The sequence below is a fragment of the Zootoca vivipara genome, chromosome 13, assembly GCF_965207765.1.
Source record: "Zootoca vivipara chromosome 13, rZooViv2.hap1.1, whole genome shotgun sequence".
NCBI classification, from domain to species: domain Eukaryota; kingdom Metazoa; phylum Chordata; class Lepidosauria; order Squamata; family Lacertidae; genus Zootoca; species Zootoca vivipara.
In genome coordinates, this window is record NC_142596.1 from 21007878 (window position 1) to 21033100 (window position 25223).

At 39.3% G+C, this 25223-nt stretch overlaps 1 protein-coding gene across 5 annotated transcripts in view; it reads right to left on the reverse strand.

Annotated features, from left to right (window-relative positions):
- Window positions 1–25223, reverse strand: part of LRRC28 (leucine rich repeat containing 28) — a 52022-nt gene that overhangs the window by 21012 nt on the left and 5787 nt on the right. For 3 of the 5 annotated variants that reach the window (XM_088656718.1, XM_035130813.3, XM_060282671.2), the window contains 3 exons: window positions 20620–20657; window positions 19093–19230; window positions 100–306 (listed from right to left, as the gene is read on the reverse strand). In XM_088656718.1, coding sequence (XP_088512844.1) covers window positions 100–235 — 136 coding nt within the window. In that variant the 5' untranslated portion in view covers window positions 236–306; window positions 19093–19230; window positions 20620–20657. The remainder of the gene's footprint in view (window positions 1–99; window positions 307–19092; window positions 19231–20619; window positions 20658–25223) is intronic. The other 2 variants (XM_088656717.1, XM_060282672.2) reach the window with 1 other exon arrangement.

The following is a 25223-nucleotide window of genomic DNA, read 5'->3' on the forward strand; positions in this document are numbered from 1 at the left end:
TTTGAAAGCCATCTAGGTTGGTGGCCATCACTAGATCTTGTGGAAGCAAATTTCATAGCTTAATGAGAGGGGGTGGGAGAGAAAGAGAGAATCACTCACCAAGTGGTAAGAACGCAAGGCGGTTTCCAGCCATTGACAATTCATTAAGATTAGGAAGTTGGCAGAGATGGCGAGGGACATACCACAGATGGTTCCGGTCAGCAGTTAGGTACTGAAGAGAGAGGCACATGTGCATCTTTTCAGGCAAAGTTATCAAATGATTGGTTGAGATGTCCAGCGTCTGCAGCTCCCTAAGGTCTCCAACCTCTACACAACAAAAACATCAAATTTTATTGCATTGCACGCCACATATTTAAAGAGCAGCTTAACAGGAGTGCTATTCAAAAGGAGAAAAGAGCTTATGTATTTTGCACATTGAGGCAGCCACTGTCACACAGCGCCATTCCCAAGACTTGTTATGGCTACCCAAGATACAAGTGAACACCATAGAGCTTGTCTCCAACTAAGTGGGTCGCAACTTGTGCAGGTCTAACCTACACTATGAAGACTATGGCAGGGTCTGAACAATTTCACAGCATCTGTTAAGCTCTCTTATTTATGACATACTGTCAATCAGGTTACTGGAGATGGTTTAGGATTACGCATGTGGTAGTACTGCATTTAAGAGATTCCTTTGCAACTTGGATACTTCCTTTGCCATAGCTTCTAGAAGACTCTGTTCCCAAAGCTGTGCTAACTCCTTTTTATGATGACTGCCTCCAACAAGTACACATGCAACTATGTTAATTTGAAGCTCCATTAGACACAATGGAGGAGCTGATAGGTGCAAGGAGAAGCTACTTTCCCTAAATGGGGGAAAGGCTCACAAATCGATATGAAAATGTTCTTGTAAATTCTCATGGGTTTTCTGCAAACCTTGCAATAAAAACTGCAATCATCACATCTTGATTAAAGTAAGATTGCTTCCAATGACCATGGTAGGGCAGGAAGAAAGATTTCAATGCACACAAAAAAACCTAACCACAAAATCGCTATACAAAATGGGGGGGGGGGGTCATTCCCATAGGAATTTGCTTGGCTGCTGTGAAAATAGGATGCTGGATTATGATGGGCCCCTGGCCTGATCCAGCAGGGCTCTTCTGACCTTTTTCTTTTAATGGCATACAAATTTTGCACCTCCCTCAAGATACTGACACAAAAGTAAAGACAAATTGTGATGTGACAATCCAAAGGTAGACAGCACTACTTGGGGGAAGCAGCAGCAGCAGGGTGATGAAGTGGTGGGTTAACAGCCAGCAAACATGGGCTGGATTCTTATCTGCAACCAGCAGTGTACTGGAAGGGGACCGCAGTGGGGTGCAGCTCCAGGGACGTTCTCAGAGTGATGATGGCATTTGCTGGAGGACCAGGATAACTGAAGGAGCCTCTTTGCTCCGACAAGTGACTGAGGGCTCATCCATGCTGTCGTTTAATGTGGATAACAAGCTTCCTGTACCTCCATTAATTCTCTGTTGTCCAAAGGACATTCTCCTCCATATCAATGCCTTCCCACACTTTCCTCTCCCTCAGTCCAGATCTTCTCATACCAGGGATACTCCGAAAATGAGAAAATCCAGATTGAAAGTGTGGGAAGGCAGTGAATGTCACATTAAACGACAGTATGGATGAGCCCTGAGCTGATAATGAGGTTTCACATTTCAGATTAGCGTACGGGAAGTCAGATAATGAGGAAAATAATGAAGCAGCGCTTGGACACTTCTCCCCTTCGATAGGTTCCTACTTCCTACTGGCAGTTTAGATAGTGAAAGTTTTTTGTTGTCAGATTGCATTTCTAATAAGAAAGTTAAAGGTCGAACTTCAATTGGCTAAAGGTATTTCCTTAAAGCTCAATGTATTTTACAAGTTGAACCCAAGCAATCAAAAGTGAGCACCGCTTAGTTCAATGGAACATACTCCCAGGAAATGATATACAGGATTGCATTCATACTTATCATGATGAATTGGGTATTATGCTACGCACTGATGCCCTTTGGTGAAGTGCATGCATGTGTAAGTAAATAAATAACATAATGGATCAGCACAGCTGCCTGCATTTTTGGACTCTCCTCGGGGATTGGCCATGGGGTCTGTCACAATGAATCTCAAAATGTGCAACTAGAACACTGCCAGAAACACAGGAGAACTGAAGTAGAACCAGGTGAGAAGACTGGGCAGATATATTATGAGGTATGGGGGAACTGGGGGGAAAGGCAGAGAGGCCAAGCAGTGGAACTCTCACTGAGTTTACTGAGTGGAAAGGCGGATCTCTGAGTCCACTCCTCCATCACCCTTAAGTCTATAGACAATGTTACTCTTAACACTTGGAGGTGGGTATGAGAGAGGAAGTAGGGGCAGAAGGACCCTGAAAGGTGACACAATTCTCAACTTATAATAAAAACTATGAACAAAGATGGCTGAAATAGTGACCCGGGGCATTTAACCTCGGGTTAAGAATTTAATTCGTTCTGGAGGTCCGTTCTTAACCTGAAACTGTTCTTAACTTGAGGTACCACTTTAGCTAATGGGGCCTCCCGCTGCTGCTGTGCCGCCACTGTACAATTTCTGTTCTCATCCTGAAGCAAAGTTCTTAACTCGAGGTACTATTTCTGGGTTAGCGGAGTCTGTAACCTGAAGCGTCTGTAACCTGAAGCGTCTGTAACCCAAGGTACCACTGTACTTTAATTACCGTGCTTTTCCTTGGCATAATAGGGTTCATGTTTTGTAATCTTGTAATGTTTAACCATTATGTCTATGTTATAAATAGTTCTGGTCGCTACCTTCCATTCACAAACCTGCGGTTTATTTATTTTGGTTATATTTTATGTCTGTATTTATTCAACTGTGGTCTATAACTGTAAATGAACTGTGTATGTTTGTCACCACAACCTGCTTGATAACACTGTATTTTGCAGAATCTCTTGTAAACTTTTTTTAAAAAAATTACTACCCCCGCCCCCCCAAAACTGTAAAATAGCAAAAACAGGTTTTTGAGCCTAAGAAGGTTAATTGAAAGTTTGAATTCCTTCTCCATAAAGTGCAGATAGAAACCAACAAACGATAGTGACAACAGAGCTTGACTGCTTCAGAAATACCTTTATGAAATGGATGCCATAGGGAAAGGCGATGTTGCAGGCTATCAAGACTTGGCAGCTAGGCTATGAGAAAGTTGGTTGAGCTTTGCAAAGAATAGCCAAGGTAGAGTCAAGATGGTATGACTAAGGGCGGGTAAAACACAGTAGCAAGGAAATGAAAAGAGAAGAAAGGAGGAACAGGGCCTACAGCTAGCTAGGCATGGAAATATTTTGGAGGAGGGCGGGGAAGCCATGAAGAAACGGGGGCAAAGGGGAGACATGCAGAGTCACATCAGCTGATGCTTCACAGCAAGAAAAGGGTGGGCAAGCACAGTGCCCCCAAGCAACAAAAAACATAGAATGGGCTTGTTTTTACATAGAGCATAGCCAGTGGAAGGAAGGAAGCTTCCTACACAATGCCAAAAACCGCTGACTGGCAAGTAAAAGGCCCAGCTATTTTGAGATACAGCCTCTCCTCTGCCACTAAAAATAGTCTTGTGAAGACTGCCAGGTCCAAATCCTTCAAAGCTACAGTTGGCAATCTGGCAGGAACCCAGGAGCAGCAGAGGCCAAGGTATTTTTCATATCTTAGGGTGAGACAGATCTATTTCTCATCACCACTGCCTCTCCAGCAAGCATTCATATCTGAAAATCCTATCTTCTTCTTATCCTTTGTGTTAAAGACACACATATATCTAAACAAACAGTGTGATCCCTACTTCAGATTACATTAGGTGTTTGAGGACTGGATTACTACTACGGTAAAATCCCCTTGTGCTGGTGGAACAAAATATTACTGTATCATAGTGGATTTACATTGTATTGCACTAGTGAAACTCTGCTAGGCAAGGGGCAAAAAACGGGCAGAGCTGGAAGCAGCAGAGCCTATACAGAATCTTATGCTCAAAGGTTGGCATCCCACCCAACACAATAACATTGTAACTGGAAAATAGGTGGTGCAAATAATTAAAAACACCCTCTCCTCCTGGAGTTGATGAGTGGTCCTAGAAGCCATTAACTTTACAGTAAAGATTCTGGCCACCTGCAAAGTAAAAAATGCAGCACAGTACAGTGGTACCTTGGAAGTCAAACGGAATCCATTCCGGAAATCCATTTGACTTCCAAAACATTTGGAAACCAAGACACGGCTTCCGATTAGCTGCAGGAAGCTCCTGCAGCTAATCGGAAGCCGTGGAAGTCACTTCCGGTTTTCAATTGTCTGTGAGCCAAAATGTTCGACTCCCAATGTGTTTGAAAACCAAGGCTGTATGATGTATGATGATGAAGAGGGTGACGATGTATTTATTTATACCTCGTCTGCTTCCCTGACAGGGACTCAAGGTAGCTTACAGATAAAAATAAGAAGAGCCAAAACATAGGGGGGGGACCATCATTTTAAAAAACAATTAAACATTGATAAAATTTAAACTATATCTAGATATACATAAACATTATACAAATGATTACAATAAAAATAGCACGGCACCAGCCCTTTAATTAAAAAGCTCACAATATTATTGTATGTTATTCTATTATTGTATGTTCTTCCTAGCACTGAGGCAAGGCATAGGATGAGAGTTAACTGAATAAAAAAGTTCTAATGCAACTTTTTAATTTCAACACCATCCCCTAAAGATACATCCCCAAACACTGCCACCTGCTCCACTGGATGTAGCACACAGAATGAAGAGCATCTGGTGGAAATGCCTTCTATCAGTAACTTTCTCAATGGGGACCCAGTCACATGCAATGTCTGTTGCAATTGCTGACCATCATACCTCACAATCCTTATGTCCCTCTTCTCCATAGAAACCACCAACATACCCATAAGAAAAGATGTTCTCCACACTTGCCTCCATGGTAGACAGATGACAAGCACATTCTACAGCAGCTACAGTGGCCAGGGACAAATCTTCCGTCCATTGGCCATCCAATGCTGCTACTGTTTTTCTCCTAGAGCTCTTGTACTTTTGTAAGATACTTGGCAGACAGAAATGTAAACAGGTGAAGCTATACATACGGTAGCACAAGGAAGAGATGGGGAATGCTGCACCTGTTACTCCTGTCTGACATGTAGATTTCAGGAGTGCAGAGGCCCTGGGAAAACAAAGATGGCCCATTCTCCTGTGAAGTTGTAAGAATGCAGTCTACTACTGCATCCTTATGATGGCTAAAAGACAGGGAGTCATCTCCTACCCAACCCTTGTTACTAATCTCTGATAGCTGCATGATGGTGGGCACGGGGTTCCCCACAACACCCCATAAGTGTTGGGGGCTTGCCAACAGCTTTATTCCTAGAGCACTAGAGGAGGAGCTGCAGCCTGACAACTCAAATGTCCTCCTGACTTCCCCTCCCGATTGCCACTAGAGTAACGGATCAAGCATTGTTCCTGCCATTATGCTCAGAAATGCCAATACCAGGATCTGCTGGGAAAATAACCAGCAAAACCTGACAATCAACCAGGTAAGCCCAGGGAAACAAAGAAGGCTGGCTTTGGGGGGGGGGCAGAGCAAGACCCCATGGCCATATGCTTTTCACATTATATTGCTTCTCTGTGAGGTCCAACCAAGCGCATTGGGTTGCTCCTCTCATAGTAGTGTGTGCAGTGTTCCTAATTAACAGGGTTTCCATTTTCCTCCATTACAGAAAGCTTGTTGCTCTACCATGAACAATAATACAAATCTTAGCAATGTGAAACTCTTTACATTGGGATACAGAACCTTATTTTTCATGAATTCCTGAGAAGTGAATATTCTCCAAAAATATATTTTTAATATGCACTGATGCAAAAGATTATCCACAAAAATGGGGAAGGATTTACAAAAGGAAATTCCTTGAGAAATCCGGTCTTTTCTTTTGGAGCTTGAACTCTGTTTACTGTGAGCTCAATGTTAAGAGACAATTGTATAAAAATGGCAATGTAATGCCATTTAACACCTATTAAATTAGATTAGAGATATTTAAAGTTGGCAATAGTTAACTATTGGTGCTGTGCCAACAACTGAGATTTGTTAGAATGCTCAAGTATTCTGGAAAACAACTCTCCAAGCAATATCAACTCTTACTAACTTTTTGTACTTATAGATCCTCATGTCTACTCAACTTTATACCTAAATTTGTTTAAACACAAGGCTGTATTTAATGTGCTTGTGATTACTAATTGAAACATGCAGTAAATACTTCTTATGGTACAGAAATGTGCTTCTTGCATGGAGTGTGTATTTTAACTTCTGCATGTTTTGATACATTAAATAAAATTTTAAAAAGAAACAAAAGACTCAAGTTCATGTGCTGTGGGGCCCCTGTCACCTATTGGCTACTGGTAAATTACATTTACCCATTCCAAACATAAAAGTCTACAGCCCAATGATAGAACTAGTGAGATCATACGCATGAAAGGAAAAACGGAAGACATTGGCTGGCTTCTTGCATCAGCTGCAGAAAAACTGCTTAAAAACTCAGTTGCTTTGTATTTCCCTAAGCATTGTTGGAATGTGCTACGCTAGAGACAAAACTAGGTTTCCTGAAAGCTTCAGAAAGTTAGGCAAGGGCCTCTTCATAGAGCAGGTTGACAGCTGTCTGATCTTGCTCCAATCCTGCATTTCTGTTTCCCCTCCTCTTCCACCCTCTGCATTTGCTTTGCTTCTTCAAGTCACTGATATTACAGCAGGGACTCAGCTATACAGCTGCAAAAAAATGTTTAAGTGTGTTTTAAACACAATATACAATGTGACTGTAGATGGCGATGGTGAGCCTTATGGAAAACCATGTGTTTTTATATGTGTGTAGATTCCACCCAGGTTTGTTTTCCATGTCCAGAGTGTCACCTACCTAGCTCTATTCTCTGTGAAAACTACCATCTGAGACATCCAATTGCTGATCTGGACTCCTTAGCTGACGTGGCTATTTTGGCTGAAAACATCCACATTCATATGTCATGCTAAGGGAAACAGCAAATAACAGCTCTACCTCCTCCAACTAAGGTTGCACTGGAAAGTCTCCTGAATTTGTATGAGTTTGCAGAATTATGCACACAGCTGCATGATCCCAATTCCAGAGACAGGGGCATCCCTACTTAGCCCACTGAATTCAGGCAGCTGTTCCCATTTACTTCTTTCTTATAGTTTTCTCACAGGGCAACTGCTATTCCATGGCCCTGATGATGGGAAAAGACAAGTGGACAAACACAATATGTAATGGTGATGCCCTTACTTGCTTCCCTTCTGAGTCTCTTTCACTGAAGAACACTAAACTTATTGGTGTGAATGCAAACTCAGAATTCCAAGTGTACAAGTTATCTTTACTACAAGTTGAAGCACAGAACAAAACCACGCTGAATCTAACTATTTTAAGTGTCTATCTGCAATTATACATACACAATTCAATACAATTATAATCATAATAGCAATACTGTATAAAATATTATTTACACCATATAGAACCACCCAATTTGATCATTTTTAGGTACGTATGCCATTCATTCCTAACCAATTCTCACTGGCAGATTCTTCTTCTTCTTCTTCTTCTTCTTCTTCTTCTTCTTCTTCTTCTTCTTCTTCTTCTTCTTCTTCTTCTTCGGACCATGTTAAAGTGCATACATCTACATTAAAAACACCACCACCAGTGTATTGTTTTCATGCTACAGCCTGGGGCTCTTTATCTGAATTTTATCACAGTGTTCTCATAAAATGATCAAAGCAGCCCTGACAACTTAATGTTCTTTTAACTTAAGTATAGCTGCATAAGTTCCCCTCTGGTCTTTTGGCCTTTGGCTCAATATTCCATTGGAAACATCAAAGGTCAGGAGACTCAAATCGTCCAGCCCAGAATAAAGACACAATGAGGGGTAAATGTCTGAAGAGGAGATTAAACTATTTACAATGTGCTATGAAAAAGCAGTTACTACTTGAAAAGCATATTAGCTGATAGAACAACTACTTATAAAGGTAGGAATAAGCCCTACTTTCAAGGTAAACAAATAAAATAAGAGATATTCACTTTATTCTGGAACTAGCAATAATATCTTTTTCAAGTTTAGATTTGGCATGCATTAACAGATTTATGTATCCATATTATATTTTTATATGCCTGTTGTCTTTGTCCATGGAGTTTTCTTGGCAGGGATACTGGAGTGGCTTGCCAGTTCCTTCTCCAGGTGGATCACGTTTAGTCAAAACTCTCCACTATGACCTGTCCATCTTGGGTGGCCCTGCATGGCATAGCTCATAGCTTCTCTGAGTTATTCAAGCCCCTTCGCCACGACAAGGCATTGATCCATGAAGGTGCTACACCCAATATGCCAGCAAGTTTGGAAAACTCAGCAATGGCCAGAGGATTGGAGAAGATCAGCCTACATCCCAATCCCAAAGAAGGGCAGTGCCAAAGAATGCTCCAACTACCGCACAATTGCGCTCATTTCACATGCTAGCAAGGTTATGCTTAAAATTCTACAAGGCAGGCTTAGGCAGTATGTGGACCGAGAACTCCCAGAAGTGTAAGCTGGATTTCGAAAGGGCAGAGGAACCAGAGACCAAATAGCAAACATGCGCTGGATTATGGAGAAAGCTAGAGAGTTCCAGAAAAACATCTACTTCTGCTTCATTGACTATGCAAAAGCCTTTGACTGTGTCGACCACAGCAAACTATGGCAAGTTCTTAAAGAAATGGGAGTGCCTGATCACCTCATCTGTCTCCTGAGAAATCTCTATGTGGGACAAGAAGCTACAGTTAGAACTGGATATGGAACAACTGAGTGGTTCAAAATTGGGAAAGGAGTACGACAAGGTTGTATATTGTCTCCCTGCTTATTTAACTTATATGCAGAATTCATCATGCGAAAGGCTGGACTAGATGAATCCCAAGCCGGAATTAAGATTGCCGGAAGAAATATCAACAACCTCAGATATGCAGATGACACAACCTTGATGGCAGAAAGCGAGGAGGAATTAAAGAACCTTTTAATGAGGGTGAAAGAGGAGAGCGCAAAATATGGTCTGAAGCTCAACATCAAAAAAACCAAGATCATGGCCACTGGTCCCATCACCTCCTGGCAAATAGAAGGGGAAGAAATGGAGGCAGTGTGAGATTTTACCTTCTTGGGCTCCTTGATCACTGCAGATGGTGACAGCAGTCACGAAATTAAAAGACGCCTGCTTCTTGGGAGAAAAGCAATGACAAACCTAGACAGCATCTTAAAAAGCAGAGACATCACTTTGCCGACAAAGGTCCGTATAGTTAAAGCTATGGTCCCAGTAGTGATGTATGGAAGTGAGAGCTGGACCATAAAGAAGGCTGATCGCCGAAGAATTGATGCTTTTGAATTATGGTGCTGGAGGAGACTCTTGAGAGTCCCATGGACTGCAAGAAGATCAAACCTATCCATTCTTAAGGAAATCAGCCCTGAGTGCTCCCTGGAAGGACAGATTGATGCTTTTGAATTATGGTGCTGGAGGAGACTCTTGAGAGTCCCATGGACTGCTAGAAGATCAAACCTATCCATTCTTAAGGAAATCAGCCCTGAGTGCTCCCTGGAAGGACAGATCGTGAAGCTGAGGCTCCAATACTTTGGCCACCTCATGAGAAGAGAAGAATCCTTGGAAAAGACCCTGATGTTGGGAAAGATTGAGGGCACTAGGAGAAGGGGACGTCAGAGGACAAGATGGTTGGACAGTGTTCTCGAAGCTACGAACATGAGTTTGACCAAACTGCGGGAGGCAGTGCAAGACAGGAGTGCCTGGCGTGCTATGGTCCATGGGGTCACGAAGAGTCGGACACGACTAAACGACTAAACAACAACAACAACAATTATATTTTTATTTATTAAAATAGGGAATACAGTGGAACCTCGTGTTATCCGTTGCGGAGGCCCATCCGTAACACGGAACTGAGGCAAGCAATTTAGCGCTTCTGCACATGCGGCGAAACCCAGAAGTAACCCGTTCCAGGTTGCCGCGGGACGAAATACGAAAACACATAACCTGAAGCGGACACAACATGAGGCATTACTGTACACTAGAGGAGACAATGGGAATAAGATTTATCAGAACAACTTCCCTCAAGGCACTCTTCCTTTTGCACATAAACTCTGTAAGTAGAGGACTTGAATCCTAATCCTAAACCCATTAATAAATCACACTAGTTGATTACATAACCAATGTTGAATTAAGTTCCCATATTGAAACAGAAACAAATTAAATTGCTTTTCTTTTGTATATAATTTCTACCAGACATACTGGTACTGAAGCTAGGTGATTCTACGTGTGAAACAAAAGCAAAGAAAAATGGTAAAGTATAATTTAAACAGTGTATCTGAATGTGCTTTCATATCCATCACAACACACACAAAAAACCCCTTTCTATGAACAAAAGAATGGAACACTAAGCTATTTCAGACTTTATAGCGACAAAAAAGTCTGCAGCTAGTGTATAGTGGCATTACAGGTTTTACTATGCACCACAAAATACAACATGACATTAACAAAAGGGGTTTTCAAAAGCAAGATTTAACATGGTGCTACAAGTTGTATCAGGCAAAGAGTTTACAGCACAGTTCCATAAACAGATGACTTCTGAAACACAGGATAGCTCAGGATTTTGATAGAAAATGGTCTTCTGTTTCTATTGTAAAAAAACCTAGAAGATTTAATAGCATTTTCTATAGGCTATGCAAATCAATTTAATTCTGCAATCTAGTCACATTTGTTAGTGTTTGCCCTACGTGTATGTGAGCTCAAAATCTAAAACCAAAAGGAATTACACAACAGGTTTACACACTTTCCATTCAAAGACTCATTGACCACACCAGAAATTACTGAACAGGGTAAAGGAAGGGGAAGTAGATAGATAATTCCTCTACATTGTATCCCCTACATCATATCCAAATGGCATTTCAGACCTTTTATTAACCCTCCTCTCCTCCAAAGAGATCAAGGCTGCATACATGGTTATTCCCCTTTCTCAATTTTATCCTAACAACCCTGTCATGGCTAAGTTGGGATTTGCTTTCACTGGCAAATCTGCTAAAAGGAAGATTGGTAGTACAATCAAAACACACACTGTTATTATTATTAAATAAATGTCATTATTAAACTGTTTCTTTGTAATGTATTTATGAATAAAACATACTGGACAACAACCTAAACCAAGATCAATGCACTGGATGCATCGATTTCAGAAATCCCTTAAATAAGTGAAAAAACAGAACAAAATGTAGGGGGAAATATGTTCTAGAAACTATGCCAATCTGTGTTTTGCATACTGTCAAAACTGTCAACTAGCTCAACATGGTAATCAAAGTGCATAATGTTCTCTATCAGCAAGCTAAGAAAATGTTCCCATTCCATCCCGATTTCTGTGGCAGTTCAAGACAAATAGCATAGAAGCATCCTTTTTCCTTTCGGCTGTTTTCCTGGCTGCAATAATCTATAAAAAAAATAATGTAGCAATTAGATACAGCCCTTTGAAAGCAAGTACTCATGTTTAAAGCAACCTACTTGCTTAGACCACAGCATTGCTTTAAACATTGCAAGGGGCTGGCAAGAGTTAAATGCTCATGTAACAATGTTCTCCTCAAACCCCCACAAGTCCATTCACTTAACACCATACTCCTGGAAGTGTGCCTGACATACCAAACCCCGTCCTGTTGCACATATTTTTATGCCTGTTACTAAATTAGGAAAGCAGAGGGAACTGTGTCTGTGCCAATTGTGAAACAGAAAGGGTCAGCATCATTGGTCTGCAGCAGGATCAGACAACCTGGTGCTCTCCAGATGTTGTTAGACTACAGCTCCTGTCTTCGCTGACCATTGGGCCATGCTGGCTGGTGTTGAAGAGGGTTGAAGTCCAACAACATCTGGAGGATACCATGCTGGCTACCCCTGGGTTTACAGCTTCTCTTTTAAGCCAAAATCCTTCTAAGGCTGGCATATATAATCTTTATTGGTGCATGCAGCTGCAATGAAATACAATGGCACACACAGAACAAGAAAATTAAAGGCTATAATCAAGATTTCTCACTCCCAGGAATATTCTGCAGCACACTACTGAAACCACATATTAGAAGTACAGATTACTGTATCATTTAACTACCCAATTATAGAACTAGAATATTAAATTGTTGTGTTGGACATTTTGAAAAGCAAATGGAAAATGTATTAGTTTAGCCAAGAAAAGGGGGAAGGGTTTTAAGTACTACTCCTTCATGACAACATTGCTGCCATAGTTAATACTTAGCTCTCTTGAGAAATAATAAGTAGCACATTGAGGAATTTTTGAACAGGGGAAAAACAGCAACTGGGAAGCATTTTAGAGGGATCTTCATCTGCATGAACACTAAACACATATGTTGTATTTCTTGGCAACCAAGGAGGAAAGTTCTGATGGGGATGAGGAGAAAGAAGGGAATAGAACTTTTCAGTCCCAGCACATTAATAGATCCAAACTACCAATGCAAATTGCTAAGCAAAACAGATTTTGTCATAATGAATGATCATTCCCAGGTTATATTATAAATGCTCACAGTGATGAACATGCTTTGCAAGATTAATGGTACAAGGAAGGATGAAATCAGATGCAATACAAAACTACAGGATTCTATATTTAGAAGTGGTATCCTCTGTTTCTTAGGTCTATAAAATACACTGTTCTGAAAATAAGATTCATCTACTCCTTTAGATAACCAGATAGGTATTTTAAAATGGAAAAAAAGTTTCACCTTTATAACTAGACTCAACATAGAAGCTGACTACAGGAAGCCTGTAAGACAATTTAGTTTTGGTTGAAGGCAAAGTATAACGCTAAGACACAGTGTAGGATATGTAAAGTTTTGAATGACTTAATGTCATGCATTTTGCTTAAGGAGAGCAAAAGCTTCTACCTTCTCCTTCCAGTCATTTTGGAGAGGACAGAGGAGTTCATGAGCCTGGGAGGTGGCTATGCTTGTTCACGTCACACTAAACCATGGTATTTAGTACTAGGTTGTCTGTCCACACCGTTTGAAAGCCTGCATGGGTAGGAAAGGACACCCAAGAAAGGTTTGTGACCCCTTTTGGCCCACAACATGTAAAATATGCTTTTCAAAGTTACACATAAACTAGCTTTTTGCATCAACCCTCTTATTTGCACGCATAAAGACCTTGGGGGTACAATCATGGGCAGCTCATCTCAAGTTCCCTCTACTTAATTATAACCAATTGGGCTAAAGGCATTTACTCTGAAGTAGCCTAGCTAAATTCTACAGTATATTGCTTCAGGACTGCTTTCAAAGTCCTATTTTCTTAAGGCAGTAATACAAATAGTATTTGAAAGGCAACTTTACCACAGAATGGCTTGGGAGCTTAAGTCATTGCCAACTCTGCTTAATTAATTCACTTACCATAAAAGTTGGCAAAACATGAAGCTTTTCACTTAGTAAATCTATAATTAACTGTTAATGTTTGCTGAGTAAACATAAGCCTATATTTAATTAAATCTTACAGTAAGATGCTATAACCTCAAAGTTTTATAAGCAACATGCTTCTGAAACAAAAACTTAAGAACTTTCAAATCTTGTTAGACATTAAAAAATTAACTTAACTTTATTGTGCTTATAAATAAAATCAGTATATGTTAATAAGACCTAGTTGTCAGAACATTCTTTCAAAGATATGAGATAAAAAAAGCATAAAGCTTTTTTCACTTGTCACAAAATCTAATCTTGACAGAAGCATTGTCTGCAGCAATGGAGTATTAAGACATGAATGTAAAGTTATGTCTGAAGTTGCCATGTCTTTCCTACGTTTCAACAGCTGTACTAATTAACGTGAGTCAGAATCGAATAATCCCTATACACACAGTCCCTATACACACAGGTCCCACTGTTGGGATGCTCATTATCCAAAATCTCAGTTATCTGAACACAAAGAATTATACCCAAACCTTGCCTCACAAACAACTGGTTCAGATATCCAAACAGCTGGAGTTTGCGCACTTCTTTACTTGTTTGTGTTTTGTTGGTTGGCAGCAGCCATTTTGGGCAGAAACCATGGAGGGAGGGAGGGAGATTGGACAAATCAGTTTTTCCTTTGTTTGGCTTTTTCACGGGAAGCATGCATAGGTCACTAACAAAGCTGTATAAGAATCTTAAGGAGCAATCTAACCAAAGATTAAATAGATCAGCAGATGACAATTACTCATGTCTTAGGTTCCAGGGTCAGCAGGGCAAAGTTAGCAGGACTATACAGCTGAAAGCCTGTTTTACGTTGCCAAAGGATGTCCAAATTCTATATGAGGTTGCTGTATCACTCATCAGTTTCATAATGTAGAGGAGTAACATGCAGTTATTCTACTGAGGGCAATGAACATAATGTACATCAAAGCCTAAGTAAGATATAGTACACTCAAGTTGGGATAGAATAAAAACTCTATTTCTCATTCCAACCAGAGATGAATAGCTGATGAAGATGATGGACTATGCTGAAATGACGAAATGGGAAAATCAGAAAACAGGAGGAGAAGAATTTTAAGAAGGATTGGGGAAAATTTATAATGTATTTAAGAGAACACTGTAAACAACTAAAAACTTTGGCAGTATTTGAGTAATGCTTGTAATATACGAAAAAAGGATTATTTTTCTTTTTAAAAATAGAGAAAATAAGGGAAGCAGGGGAAATGATTGATAATGGTAACCATGGAAGGGCATAGGGAAGTCAATAGATTAAGGGAATCCTAAATGATGATGTGGATGATTTGTTTGATTTTAAATTTGTTATGTAAAACTTATTAAAACTTATTTTTAAAAAACAACTCCATTTCTCCCAGGGAAATGCCCACTACTCTTTCTGAAATTTGTAACAAATTAAGCTCCATATCCAAAGAGATCAAATCTCAAAAATTAATTTTATCCTGAGTGAAAATATATTTTAATAAAACCACAAAACATCTAGATAGGAGCAATGCACACAGAGATATTATTAGCATAGTTAATATGTACCAACTTTCTAAATGGTTAATAATACTTTTCAACATGCCTTGCACACAACATTTCTTTTGGTAAATAAATAGGTTCATCACTGATATGTCATAAACTGGTGAAAGAGACAAGGGTTTCACACACCTGTTAAGTTTATTAGCAAAATCCAAAAGGAAGATTAACATCTATTATTAGGACCAACTAAAATGTCATAAAGAGTTGGCCTGCTACATCTAGAAAACAAGGAATTGATTGTGCGGTCTAGACTACTTTTGTAGTACTCAGAAAATTTGGGAGAGGAAACAACATAGATAACAGAAATTAATTAGTATCCAAAATATTGGAGAAAATACAAAATAAGCCAGGCAAAGAATCATTCCTGAAGGTACCAAAATTCCGGGTTCTTACTCAGAATCATTTGATTGAATTACTGCCAGAGAAAACCACAAATTGCCCTACAACATCTATTTTAAAAATGGCTTCACATAACCACTGATGGCTTGAAACAGTTCACTCAATGCAAAAAATAAAGAATAAAATAATGATTTTCAATGGTTTGTATGAGTGAAGAGTGAATCCAAAAATTTTCTGGTTGATTTGAATGAGCCAGTGTAATTACTGTCTCTATTCAGAAACCAAGAAGGAAAAATGTTGTGTAATAACCTCAAAAGTTTTTCTTTTCCCCTGAAATACACAAAGATTATTTAATCCAAGTGTTTCAGTTTTGGCTAACCATATTTCCTTTTCCACTATTGAACTTGTAATGGTTTGGAATTTTTCAAGATTTAGTTTGTGGAATGTATAAAGTTCATGTAACACTTCAAAGATGGGTAAAAAGAGGCCACACAGATTCAACAGCAGGACCTGGAATTAACTCTGCTTGCCTGATGCCAAATCCTATGATCTAATCACTGGCTGACAAGAATGTCTTTATATTTATCAAAGGGAAGATTTATACTGCAAGCATGGCAAAATGTGCTAGGTGTTTTCTAAACAAAGACACAGTCCATCTCCTAAATAGAGCAGTTCATCTCTTTAATAGCATTTTAATTAAAACTTATGTATGTCACGGGCATTTAATTAGAGTATAAATAAAAAGTAATAATTAAAAAAACCTTAACCAATAGCTGCTCAGTATCTGTTAAACTTCCAAATCTGATACTGCTAAGATTTGGGAGATTATGGGGCAAAGAAGAGAGCATTTCTAAAATCATGAAGGATATTTCAATAGCCCTACAGACAGCAACACTCACACACTACAATTCTATTAACATATTTTATGGAACAGTATAGTGGCTCTGAGCAGGGAGGAGGGTAGTTCTCATCAGGGTTGGAGACAAAGATGCTAACAGAGGGACTAAAATTAGGAGATGGTGAAGAAAGTGCACTGTGGAAAATGACACCATGTAGACAGAGAGGGAGAAGGAGCATAAAATAAGACCTTTTGCTTTTAAGGTGTTGGGAGCAGAAGCCCAGGAGACAAAAATGGGAAAGTGAGGGGATATTTCTGGTAGACTATATAAGAGAGGCCTATAGGTTTTTGGAGGGAGGATCCTGACATCTGAAGACAGCCCTGTTTAGGGAAGCTATTTAAGGCTCAATGTTTTACAGTGGTACCTCGGGTTAAGAACTTAATTCATTTTGGAGGTCCGTTCTTAACCTGAAACTGTTCTTAACCTGAGGTACCACTTTAACTAATGGGGCCTCCCGCTGCCGCTGCACGATTTCTGTTCTCATCCTGAAGCAAAGGTCTTAACCTGACGTACTATTTCTGGGTTAGCGGAGTCTGTAACATGAAGCGTCTGTAACCTGAGGCGTCTGTAACCCAATGTACCACCGTATTTTGTTTTTACATATGTACATATTATTATTATTACTACTAGCAGTGGTATTAGAGAGTAGGCTATGAATCAGGAATACCCTAGTTCTCCCCTCTGGCACCTGCTAACTGAGTGATTTTACACAAGTTACTACAGTACTCCCTTAACCACAAACCCCATATCTGCAATATGAGAAGAACAACCTTTGTTATGGGGCTATTGCGAGAACTACAGAAGAACATCGAGTTAGAGCCAAAGTTGGTCCTTCTGCTCCTAAACAGTTTTGCACAAATGTGCTAAGTTAAACACACTTCGCAGTATCCTTGTTCCACTGGCAAAATGTTTTGTGCCAGTGGAACATTGCAACGCAAGAGAATGCATAAGCAGGCTGCTGGTAATTTTGTTGCACGAAAGACTGTGTAATCTGTTGCGCACTGAGCTTCCACTAACACAACTGCTACATTGTTTCATCTGTTCTGCAACTCACCTGTCTGCTAGCACCAGACAGGCAGAGAGCACGGGATACAACCCACAGAGAGCATCTCTGGCAACACCAATTTAAGAGCGCTCTATGCTTAACATGGCATCTCACCTAGTAGGAGGCCTATTTTAAAAGCAGCGACAACCTTTTCACAAAATCAGCATTCTTGCTGATGGAAATGTAGCTAACACTGGAGTAAGCTTCGTCTTATTAATGCTGTAGGAATACTGTACTTTGTAAGCCCACTCCAAACCCCTTGCTAGAATAGAGCGAATAGAACTTATCAAGCTATTTAGAAAAGCTGCCACAATACCAACCATCCCACTCATGATCTTGATAAAGAGAAGCTACTTAAGAGGGATTATGAGCCAAAATACTCACAGGCTTTGCAACCATGAAAGGAAACCTGTTTGAAAAGTGCTTGCAAAGTAATGACAGAAAGAAAGCACTCAATGAAAACAGATCAGCAGAGTCAATTTCCTAGCAGAAATGGAAGATTATCACAGGCTGGGCAAGATTAATACACACTGTGCAAATGAAAAACTGACAGCATTTGGGGAAAACAAAGAGCTGGTTAGAGGTCCTTAAACAAGCTGACTCTGCACCAGCACTTCAATATACACTGGACCTTTTGCTAGACTGTCTGATGGTTAACAACTGGTGATATATTTAGCTATTTAAGAAGTGTCCACATACCTAAAGATTTGAACACACAAGAGGAGAAAGTTTAATGTCCCATTTTCATATAAATGGAGGAAATAAATGCCGCTTCCTTGTACTGTAAAGACAGTTTCCTAAGGAACATGCAGTCAATCATTCCATAATGTAAATTATTCTTTCTGAAGTTCTCCTTTTTGGAATCTGTTAAAGTCATGTGTTAAGTGCTGTAAAAAATACTCCAGCTCTTCTTTGAACAAACCTTGCTTTTATAGTGTGCATGCACAGCATAAATTTTAGAAGTTCAAGAATATTCAGACATTCTCTTTTGAAATTGGTATTTCTGAAACATTAATGATAATTCTTAGCAGTTTTCAATAAAAAAATGTTATGGATTTATGGAATGTTTCTCAATATGATACATTTTGAATTATTGCCACCACACATTTGGCTCCCTGTTTCAATGAAGAGTTAACATAGTCAACTCTGTTTCTGCACTTAATACAGGGCTGCAGCACCTGTATGAAGAATGCACAACAACTTATTATTATTTTTTTTAAAGCCCAAAACTTAAAAGTGTAGTCTTAAGCTCTCTTACTCTGGAGTAAGCCCCACTGAGACTCCATGCAAACATGCTTAAGACTATGCTGTTGTCTTGGTAAATTCTGTCCTTGGTAAATTCCAGTTGAGGCAGCCTTTGTTCATTGTGACCAAATTCCCTCTGAAGTTCCCATTTAAAAATATAGTTAATTTGCCAGATAATAAGAAATTTGCTGCAGTACAGAATAAAGGCTTGGCACGCTCAAAGATGATTGTGATGGATATTCCGCCTTCAGCAAACTCACTACTAAAACAATAATTTAATTTTAACCCCATATTCATCTCATAGGTAAAAAGCAATGAATTAAGTTATTGCTTATAATTTAAGCAACCAGTATGTCAAGTACAATACCTAACAGGCTTAACCAACATGCCTTAACCATTTATATACAAGCAGAATTGAAAATGCACACAGTAAATCATCAACAGGAATAATCGTATCAGTTTTTTGAGCCAGAAAGCTGCTGATCCCTTACCTGCTGGCAAGTACTTCAGTTGGTTATTAGCCAATCTAAGGTGGCGTAAAGATCTTAGGCGGCCAATCTCTGGGCATACAACTTCAAGAGCATTGTCACTCAAGTCTAAAAACTGCAGTTTAACGAGGGAGCCAATTGCTTCAAAGAAGAAAAATGACAAGGAATAAATCCGACCCAATAAAAGCACTAAAACTTAAATAAAATAATGAGATAGACTTCTATGATGGCTGCATTCACACATAAAGCTGAACCATGGTTCTGCATAATGTACAAGAGTTGGAAGAGGCCCAAGCAAATCTCAGGTTCATGCACTCCACCCCCTTCCAAGGTTCCAGGAGGACTTTGGCAACGTTTACTTTCATTTTCAAGTAATCTCAGCTTGTCACTGCATGTGAACCAGGGATCATGGTTGCAACAAACACTTGTCAGTTTTAAAACAAGCCAGCTTCAAGCAATGAGTAAGTGCTGCCAAATTTCTGCTGCCGGATGTGCGAGAGGAGAGCAGTGCACAAGCCTAATGCCCACTCTTGTTCATTTCAGCTCATGTCGTGGTTTAACATGGCATAGAAACACAGTCAGTATCTCATCCCTGCATGCTGAATAAATAGGTGGCAAAACCATGTCAGAACTGAATATTACTGGCAATTTAGTTTTGAGGAGTGAGCTAAAATATGTTGTATGATTGTAGGTCTAATCCAGCCTCCCAGGCCTCCCCATTTAATCCATGAGGTTGTTTCCGGAAAGCCACATCTACTTACCCTACACCTGACACTATACTGTATGCTGTATGTAAGAGTGAGGATTGGCCGAATGGGTATTTGCAGGCACTGTGCAGTGCTTCCCAGTGTCCAAGAACCATATTGCAAAGCACTTTATGCAGCACTTTCCAAAATGCTGAAAGCCAGGCACAACGTACTTTGTGGGCCCTGTGCTTGGGCCATGGGGGTAGATAAGGATTTGACTTGTTGGGATGGAACTCAATCATACACCCCATGATATTCTACTTTGAAGGTAGTTTATGTTACAATAATAAAGACCTATCAGCAGATAGCAAAGCAGATTCAAGAGCAGGTACCCTAGATTAAGTTGCAGCTAAAATTCACTTGTAAGGGTTGAGCACGTGTTAGCTCCCATTTCTGTAGGGGGAGAAGTGAAAACCTATAGGTTTACATTCTTTGTTTGTATACTGTATTACATTATGCTTGAGGCAAGGAAAAGGCAATTTACACAGCCAAGAGTTGTTGGGAAAACAACTGAAATAGAGACACAGGTGCTTTATAAATGATTAATAAGGTTTAAAATCATCCATCTAGTCTTAACTCAATACAACGGATGTGGTCATTGCCTCACTTAGGAGTATTGTTTCACTACCGGTAGTAAATTACACTTTGGTTTTTTTAACCCTCAAATTAGAAGCAACACACATATTTAGGTATTTGAGAGTTTAAAGATTTTCATTCATGCAATGTCTTCCTTTAAAATTAATGTCAGAAACTAAAGATATTTTGAACCCAGAAAGGCACTTACCTTCAGGTACAACAACAATATTGTTTGAATGGAGGTATCTGGAAGAGAACAGAACATTTTCAAGGGCTGGCTGATAAGGGAAGGTGGCAAATATTCATACGTGAAACTTGATCAAAGACAGCACGCTGTATTTTTTCTTCCTTCATTTCTGAAAAGGTAATGCTCATATGGCAAACTATGACTGATAGACATTACTGTGAGTTTCTGATCACTCTGCCTAAAACAGGACTCACACTTCCAAGTTTTCCTGAATCAGATTTCCTCTTCTTTCATATTGAGATTAGATCAAAAATTTCACATTTGTTACCAGGCTGCTCTGTACATAATGCAACTACCATCATATATGGTTTCCAAGACAATGTCTTGTGGGAAGGAATCCAGGAAAGAGAATAGAGAGGCAGACAAGCAAAGACCTACATCTTCACCTACTCCCAACTGGGCTAGTTTTTGTTTTGTTTCCAATGTCTGGCTTTTAACTAATCCATGCATTTTATAAAACTTGTGAGCGTTAAAAAGCTGGGTGTTAAATCTACGAAATAAATATATGTTTTGGATCATGGAAGAATCACAATATGCACACCTAATACTCACTTTGTTGGCAAAGGTGTAAGATAAATATATAAATAAGTCATGTCAAACAGCTGTGACGTATGACTGAAATGAAGTAGCATGAGGTGAGTGTGTTGATACTTTCTCCCTGCTCTAAACCAGCCCAGGGTCAGTGGGCACTTAGAACCTTTTAGTAGTTTCCTCTCAGCAAGGATTCCTGTGGGATTCATTCGTGACTCAGTAAAGCATGCCTCCTATTTAGTTCTCAGAAGTAGGTTTGAGAATGTGATGGAGCAGCCCATAGGGAGACCATTCACAAGAAGAGCTTTCACATGGCCCTCTAGCACTTGGGAGACTGTGTAAAAAATCAGTCATGGAATCAGCCTTATCAGAGTCCTGAAAATTCATTTTAGACAATTTTTTCATACACCACAAGAGTCAGAGGTGCAGGTATCATCAGAACATTTTATATTTTTACAGCGTCTTCTCAGATTTATTTCAATATTTTAAAAATTCTAATGTCAACGTTCATTGGCAAACTGTACAAATGATGTTCTTGTTTAAAGTAAAACATGGAAACTTAAATAATATTCTATAAAAAAATAATCAACAAGTAAAAGCATACTGACAAGTCCAGGCAAGTTGAGGTCAGGATATAGAAAGCTATTTTAGTTTTGTCTGAGCGTTTGCATGAGCCCCATTCCATCTTACAATCTGTTTTTGAAGGTCCATTTATTTTCAAAAGCATTCTGCTTTCTGGCATGGGAGGCTGGTATTCAAGAAATACAAGCCCAAATAACTTGTGTGGTTCTTTGGATCTTGGTCTATATTTACCATCATAGGGCTGATAAAATTTTATATAGTGCTCTCTGGTGGTGAATATTTGCAGTTACTGCTATTCAGGAATAGATATGTGCTATTCTCTTCAAATTGAGATTTACTAGATGTCTCAAGGTAGTTAGATGTTATTTCCTGCTTGAAAATTAGATCTTTTGCTCATTCAACATATAAAAGGGGTGTGCAGGATAAGTAACATGATGGAAGTATCAGATGAATTCTTGCTTCAGGAGAATTCAAAATTGAAGGTATTGTGATGGCAGAAGATGAGAAATTATGGCTAATAGTCAAGAGTTCCAAGCTGAAGTAGTTTTTTTTAAAGGAATCTATATTACACATTCTAGACAGTACTATGGAGTTTGAAAACAAGGGAGATTTTTTCCCCTGTTAAAAATAGCCATCCTGGAAGTAGAAGGTACATTCACAAATTAAGGACCATGTGGTAACTCTGGATCAATTAGGCCAAACAAAATTCTCATATGTTCTTAATCAGGATCCCAAGAATTACATCAAGCATGCCAAAAGTTTTGAATGTGCTCAGTGGTGTAGGTTTTTTTTTTTTAGACTGTTAGCTGAAACTCATTGGAGTTTCAGAAACAAATTGATACTGCAGAGGGATCTGTTTTACCAAATATAAGAGTGCAGCTGTTTAGGAAACACCAGTTCAAAGACCCAGTGAGCATGTGGAACTAGCCATGTCACTATTTAGATTTAATCTTTGCATGTCACCTTTTAAACTTGGATATTTCTAAATAGTCACCAACAGAAAGATTATGTAAATCAGAAGCAACTGCTCCACGATGTTAAGTGTTTCTATTCATTTTGAGAGCTGTTTCCAAAACAACAAGAACTTTACATAATTTTAATTCCTAGAAGTCAGCACTAATTTTTATTAACCCAGATCGGTCCCAATACCAGGGATGCTAGAGAAACCAGACCCTTACTTGATGATCCAAAATATGTGAGCTTACCATAAAGCAATGCAAATTATAGCTATAGCAAGGAGTTTCATCCTGCTGACAACTAGTGTGCCTTTTTTCATTGCTGCTCCTCAGTTAGGTTTTACGATCTGATACACATTAGCAAGATTACTATTATTATGATTCATCCTGCATGCAGATCCCAACCTTTTACTATCCAGCAAAAGACACAGGAAAAAAGGTTAGGGGGCATAACATAATTAAGACAAGAATATTTAATGTGTATTAAACAAGCTCTCTCTGGTTTTCAGAGCTTCTAAGATTACCCTCCCTCCAAACCTTAATTTCAGGCAGGATTTTCTTATGGCCTCATCAGATAATCTTTTTTAAGTGCCTGGTGGCAAAACACGAAGCATATCACAAAAGCTGTACTTCAGCTTCATTATGAAATAGAATTCACCTCAGACAAGATGAGGCAAGATTAATTATTGAGTAAGCTACAGGCCATAGTGACCTGTAAGGCCTACTAACTGCACTGCAAATGCACAATCCAGGAAGGTGCAGCTTTCCGGGGGCAAAGAAGAAAAAGCTCAAGTTTAGACTTCAGTCCTTGGTTATCTAGGGTCCAAAGCACTTCTATGCCATGTGACCCAAAGCACCTTTAGTCCCACACATGCCCGTGATAGCACAGAGGACATAAAATGTGACCCGACACAGTCCTGGATACAATGACAATTCCAAACTGGCTATTTAAATTTGCAAAGGCACATTTTCATGTTGCCATGCTTACAGGAATTGCTGTCAGGAAGCCGCAGTTGAAGGAATTCTTCATCAACTAATGGTCACATCCCTGTAGGATGCTTTTTGTGTTGTACCGTATTTGTGCATAAATTGATTTTGGAGACACTACTGAAAGGAGGTATATAAATCCCTACTTCAATAAAATTTAAGGTTTTTATTGCTTTCCAGTCACAAATTAGCTGTGGTGCAGCAATAAAACTGCTATCATATTTGCAAAGCTAAGTAGGATCCAGTATAGTTTCTAATTGGATGGTGGACCATGTGTTGAGATTTCTGTATTGTAGGGAGTTGGACTCGTTGACCCTCAGGGTCCCTTCCAACTATGATTCTATAACAGTTTACATATGAAATGCGCAATGGGGTTGAGTATATAAGGGATACACATGGTGTTTACTAGTGTATTCTGCCCCCTGGCAGTTGATGTTATAATCCAGTTGATGTTATAATCCAACTGAATATTAAAAACAGTACAGCATCAAACATTAAAAACTTCCCTAAACAGGGCCGCCTTCAGTTGTCTTTTAAAAGTAAAACAGTTGCTTATTGCCTTGACATCTGCTGGAAGGGCATTCCACAGGGCAGGCGCCACTACCAAGAAAGTCCTCTGCCTGGTTTCCTGTAACCTCACTTCTCGCAGCAAGGGAACCGCCAGAAGGCCCAAGGAAGGTTTTAGGCTCCTTCCTTGAGAGGTAACAGGCAGAAAGATCTGTAGCTGGACCATGGGACTGGCTGTTGGGTAAAGATGGCAATCCAAAGAAGCAAACAGTCCAAGGAGATATAGAGCCTTGCAGTAAGAAACATTAACTATTTGCAAAATGTAAGCTTATCAATAGCTGATAGGCATGCCACCTTTGTACTTGGTGGTTCTTATCAGTACTAGGTGCTAGCAACAGACAACAGATGCTTCTCCTAGATGCATCATCCAAGCCAGAGTTGGAAGCAGAATACTGGATGAGACTAACTTTAGTCTAATATAGAAGATAGCCAATGCAAACAGCACTCCTATTTGTGAACACACACCCCTCTCTTGCTCCAAAACATATTACAAATGTGCACTTGGAACTCCCTGACTATTGAAATTAGGCAGGTGGCTTTGCTGTACTCTTTATGGCGCCAGCTTAAGACGTTTTTGTTTAGGCAAGCCTATCCAGACATGCAGAAAGTTTACATGTAGTTTAATCTCTTTTAAGCTTACAGTTCATTTTAATCCCCCTTTGAATGTTTTTAATACTGTACCTGTTTTTAATTGTCTTTTATTGGTAATATTAATGTTTTGTCATTTTTGTAAATGACCTAGGGTTTCATTACAATCAATTAATTTTGTCAAATAGAACAAAACAAAAAATAAATAATATTGTATTCCAGTAGATTTTACAAAAGCAATATTCAAAAATTAGTGTTTGTTCTGGATACTTTTAACAAAAGAATGGGATTCTACTTTTATTATATTTCTATGAAAAGATAGACTTTTTCAGTTCTCTGAGCAAACAAACTAGG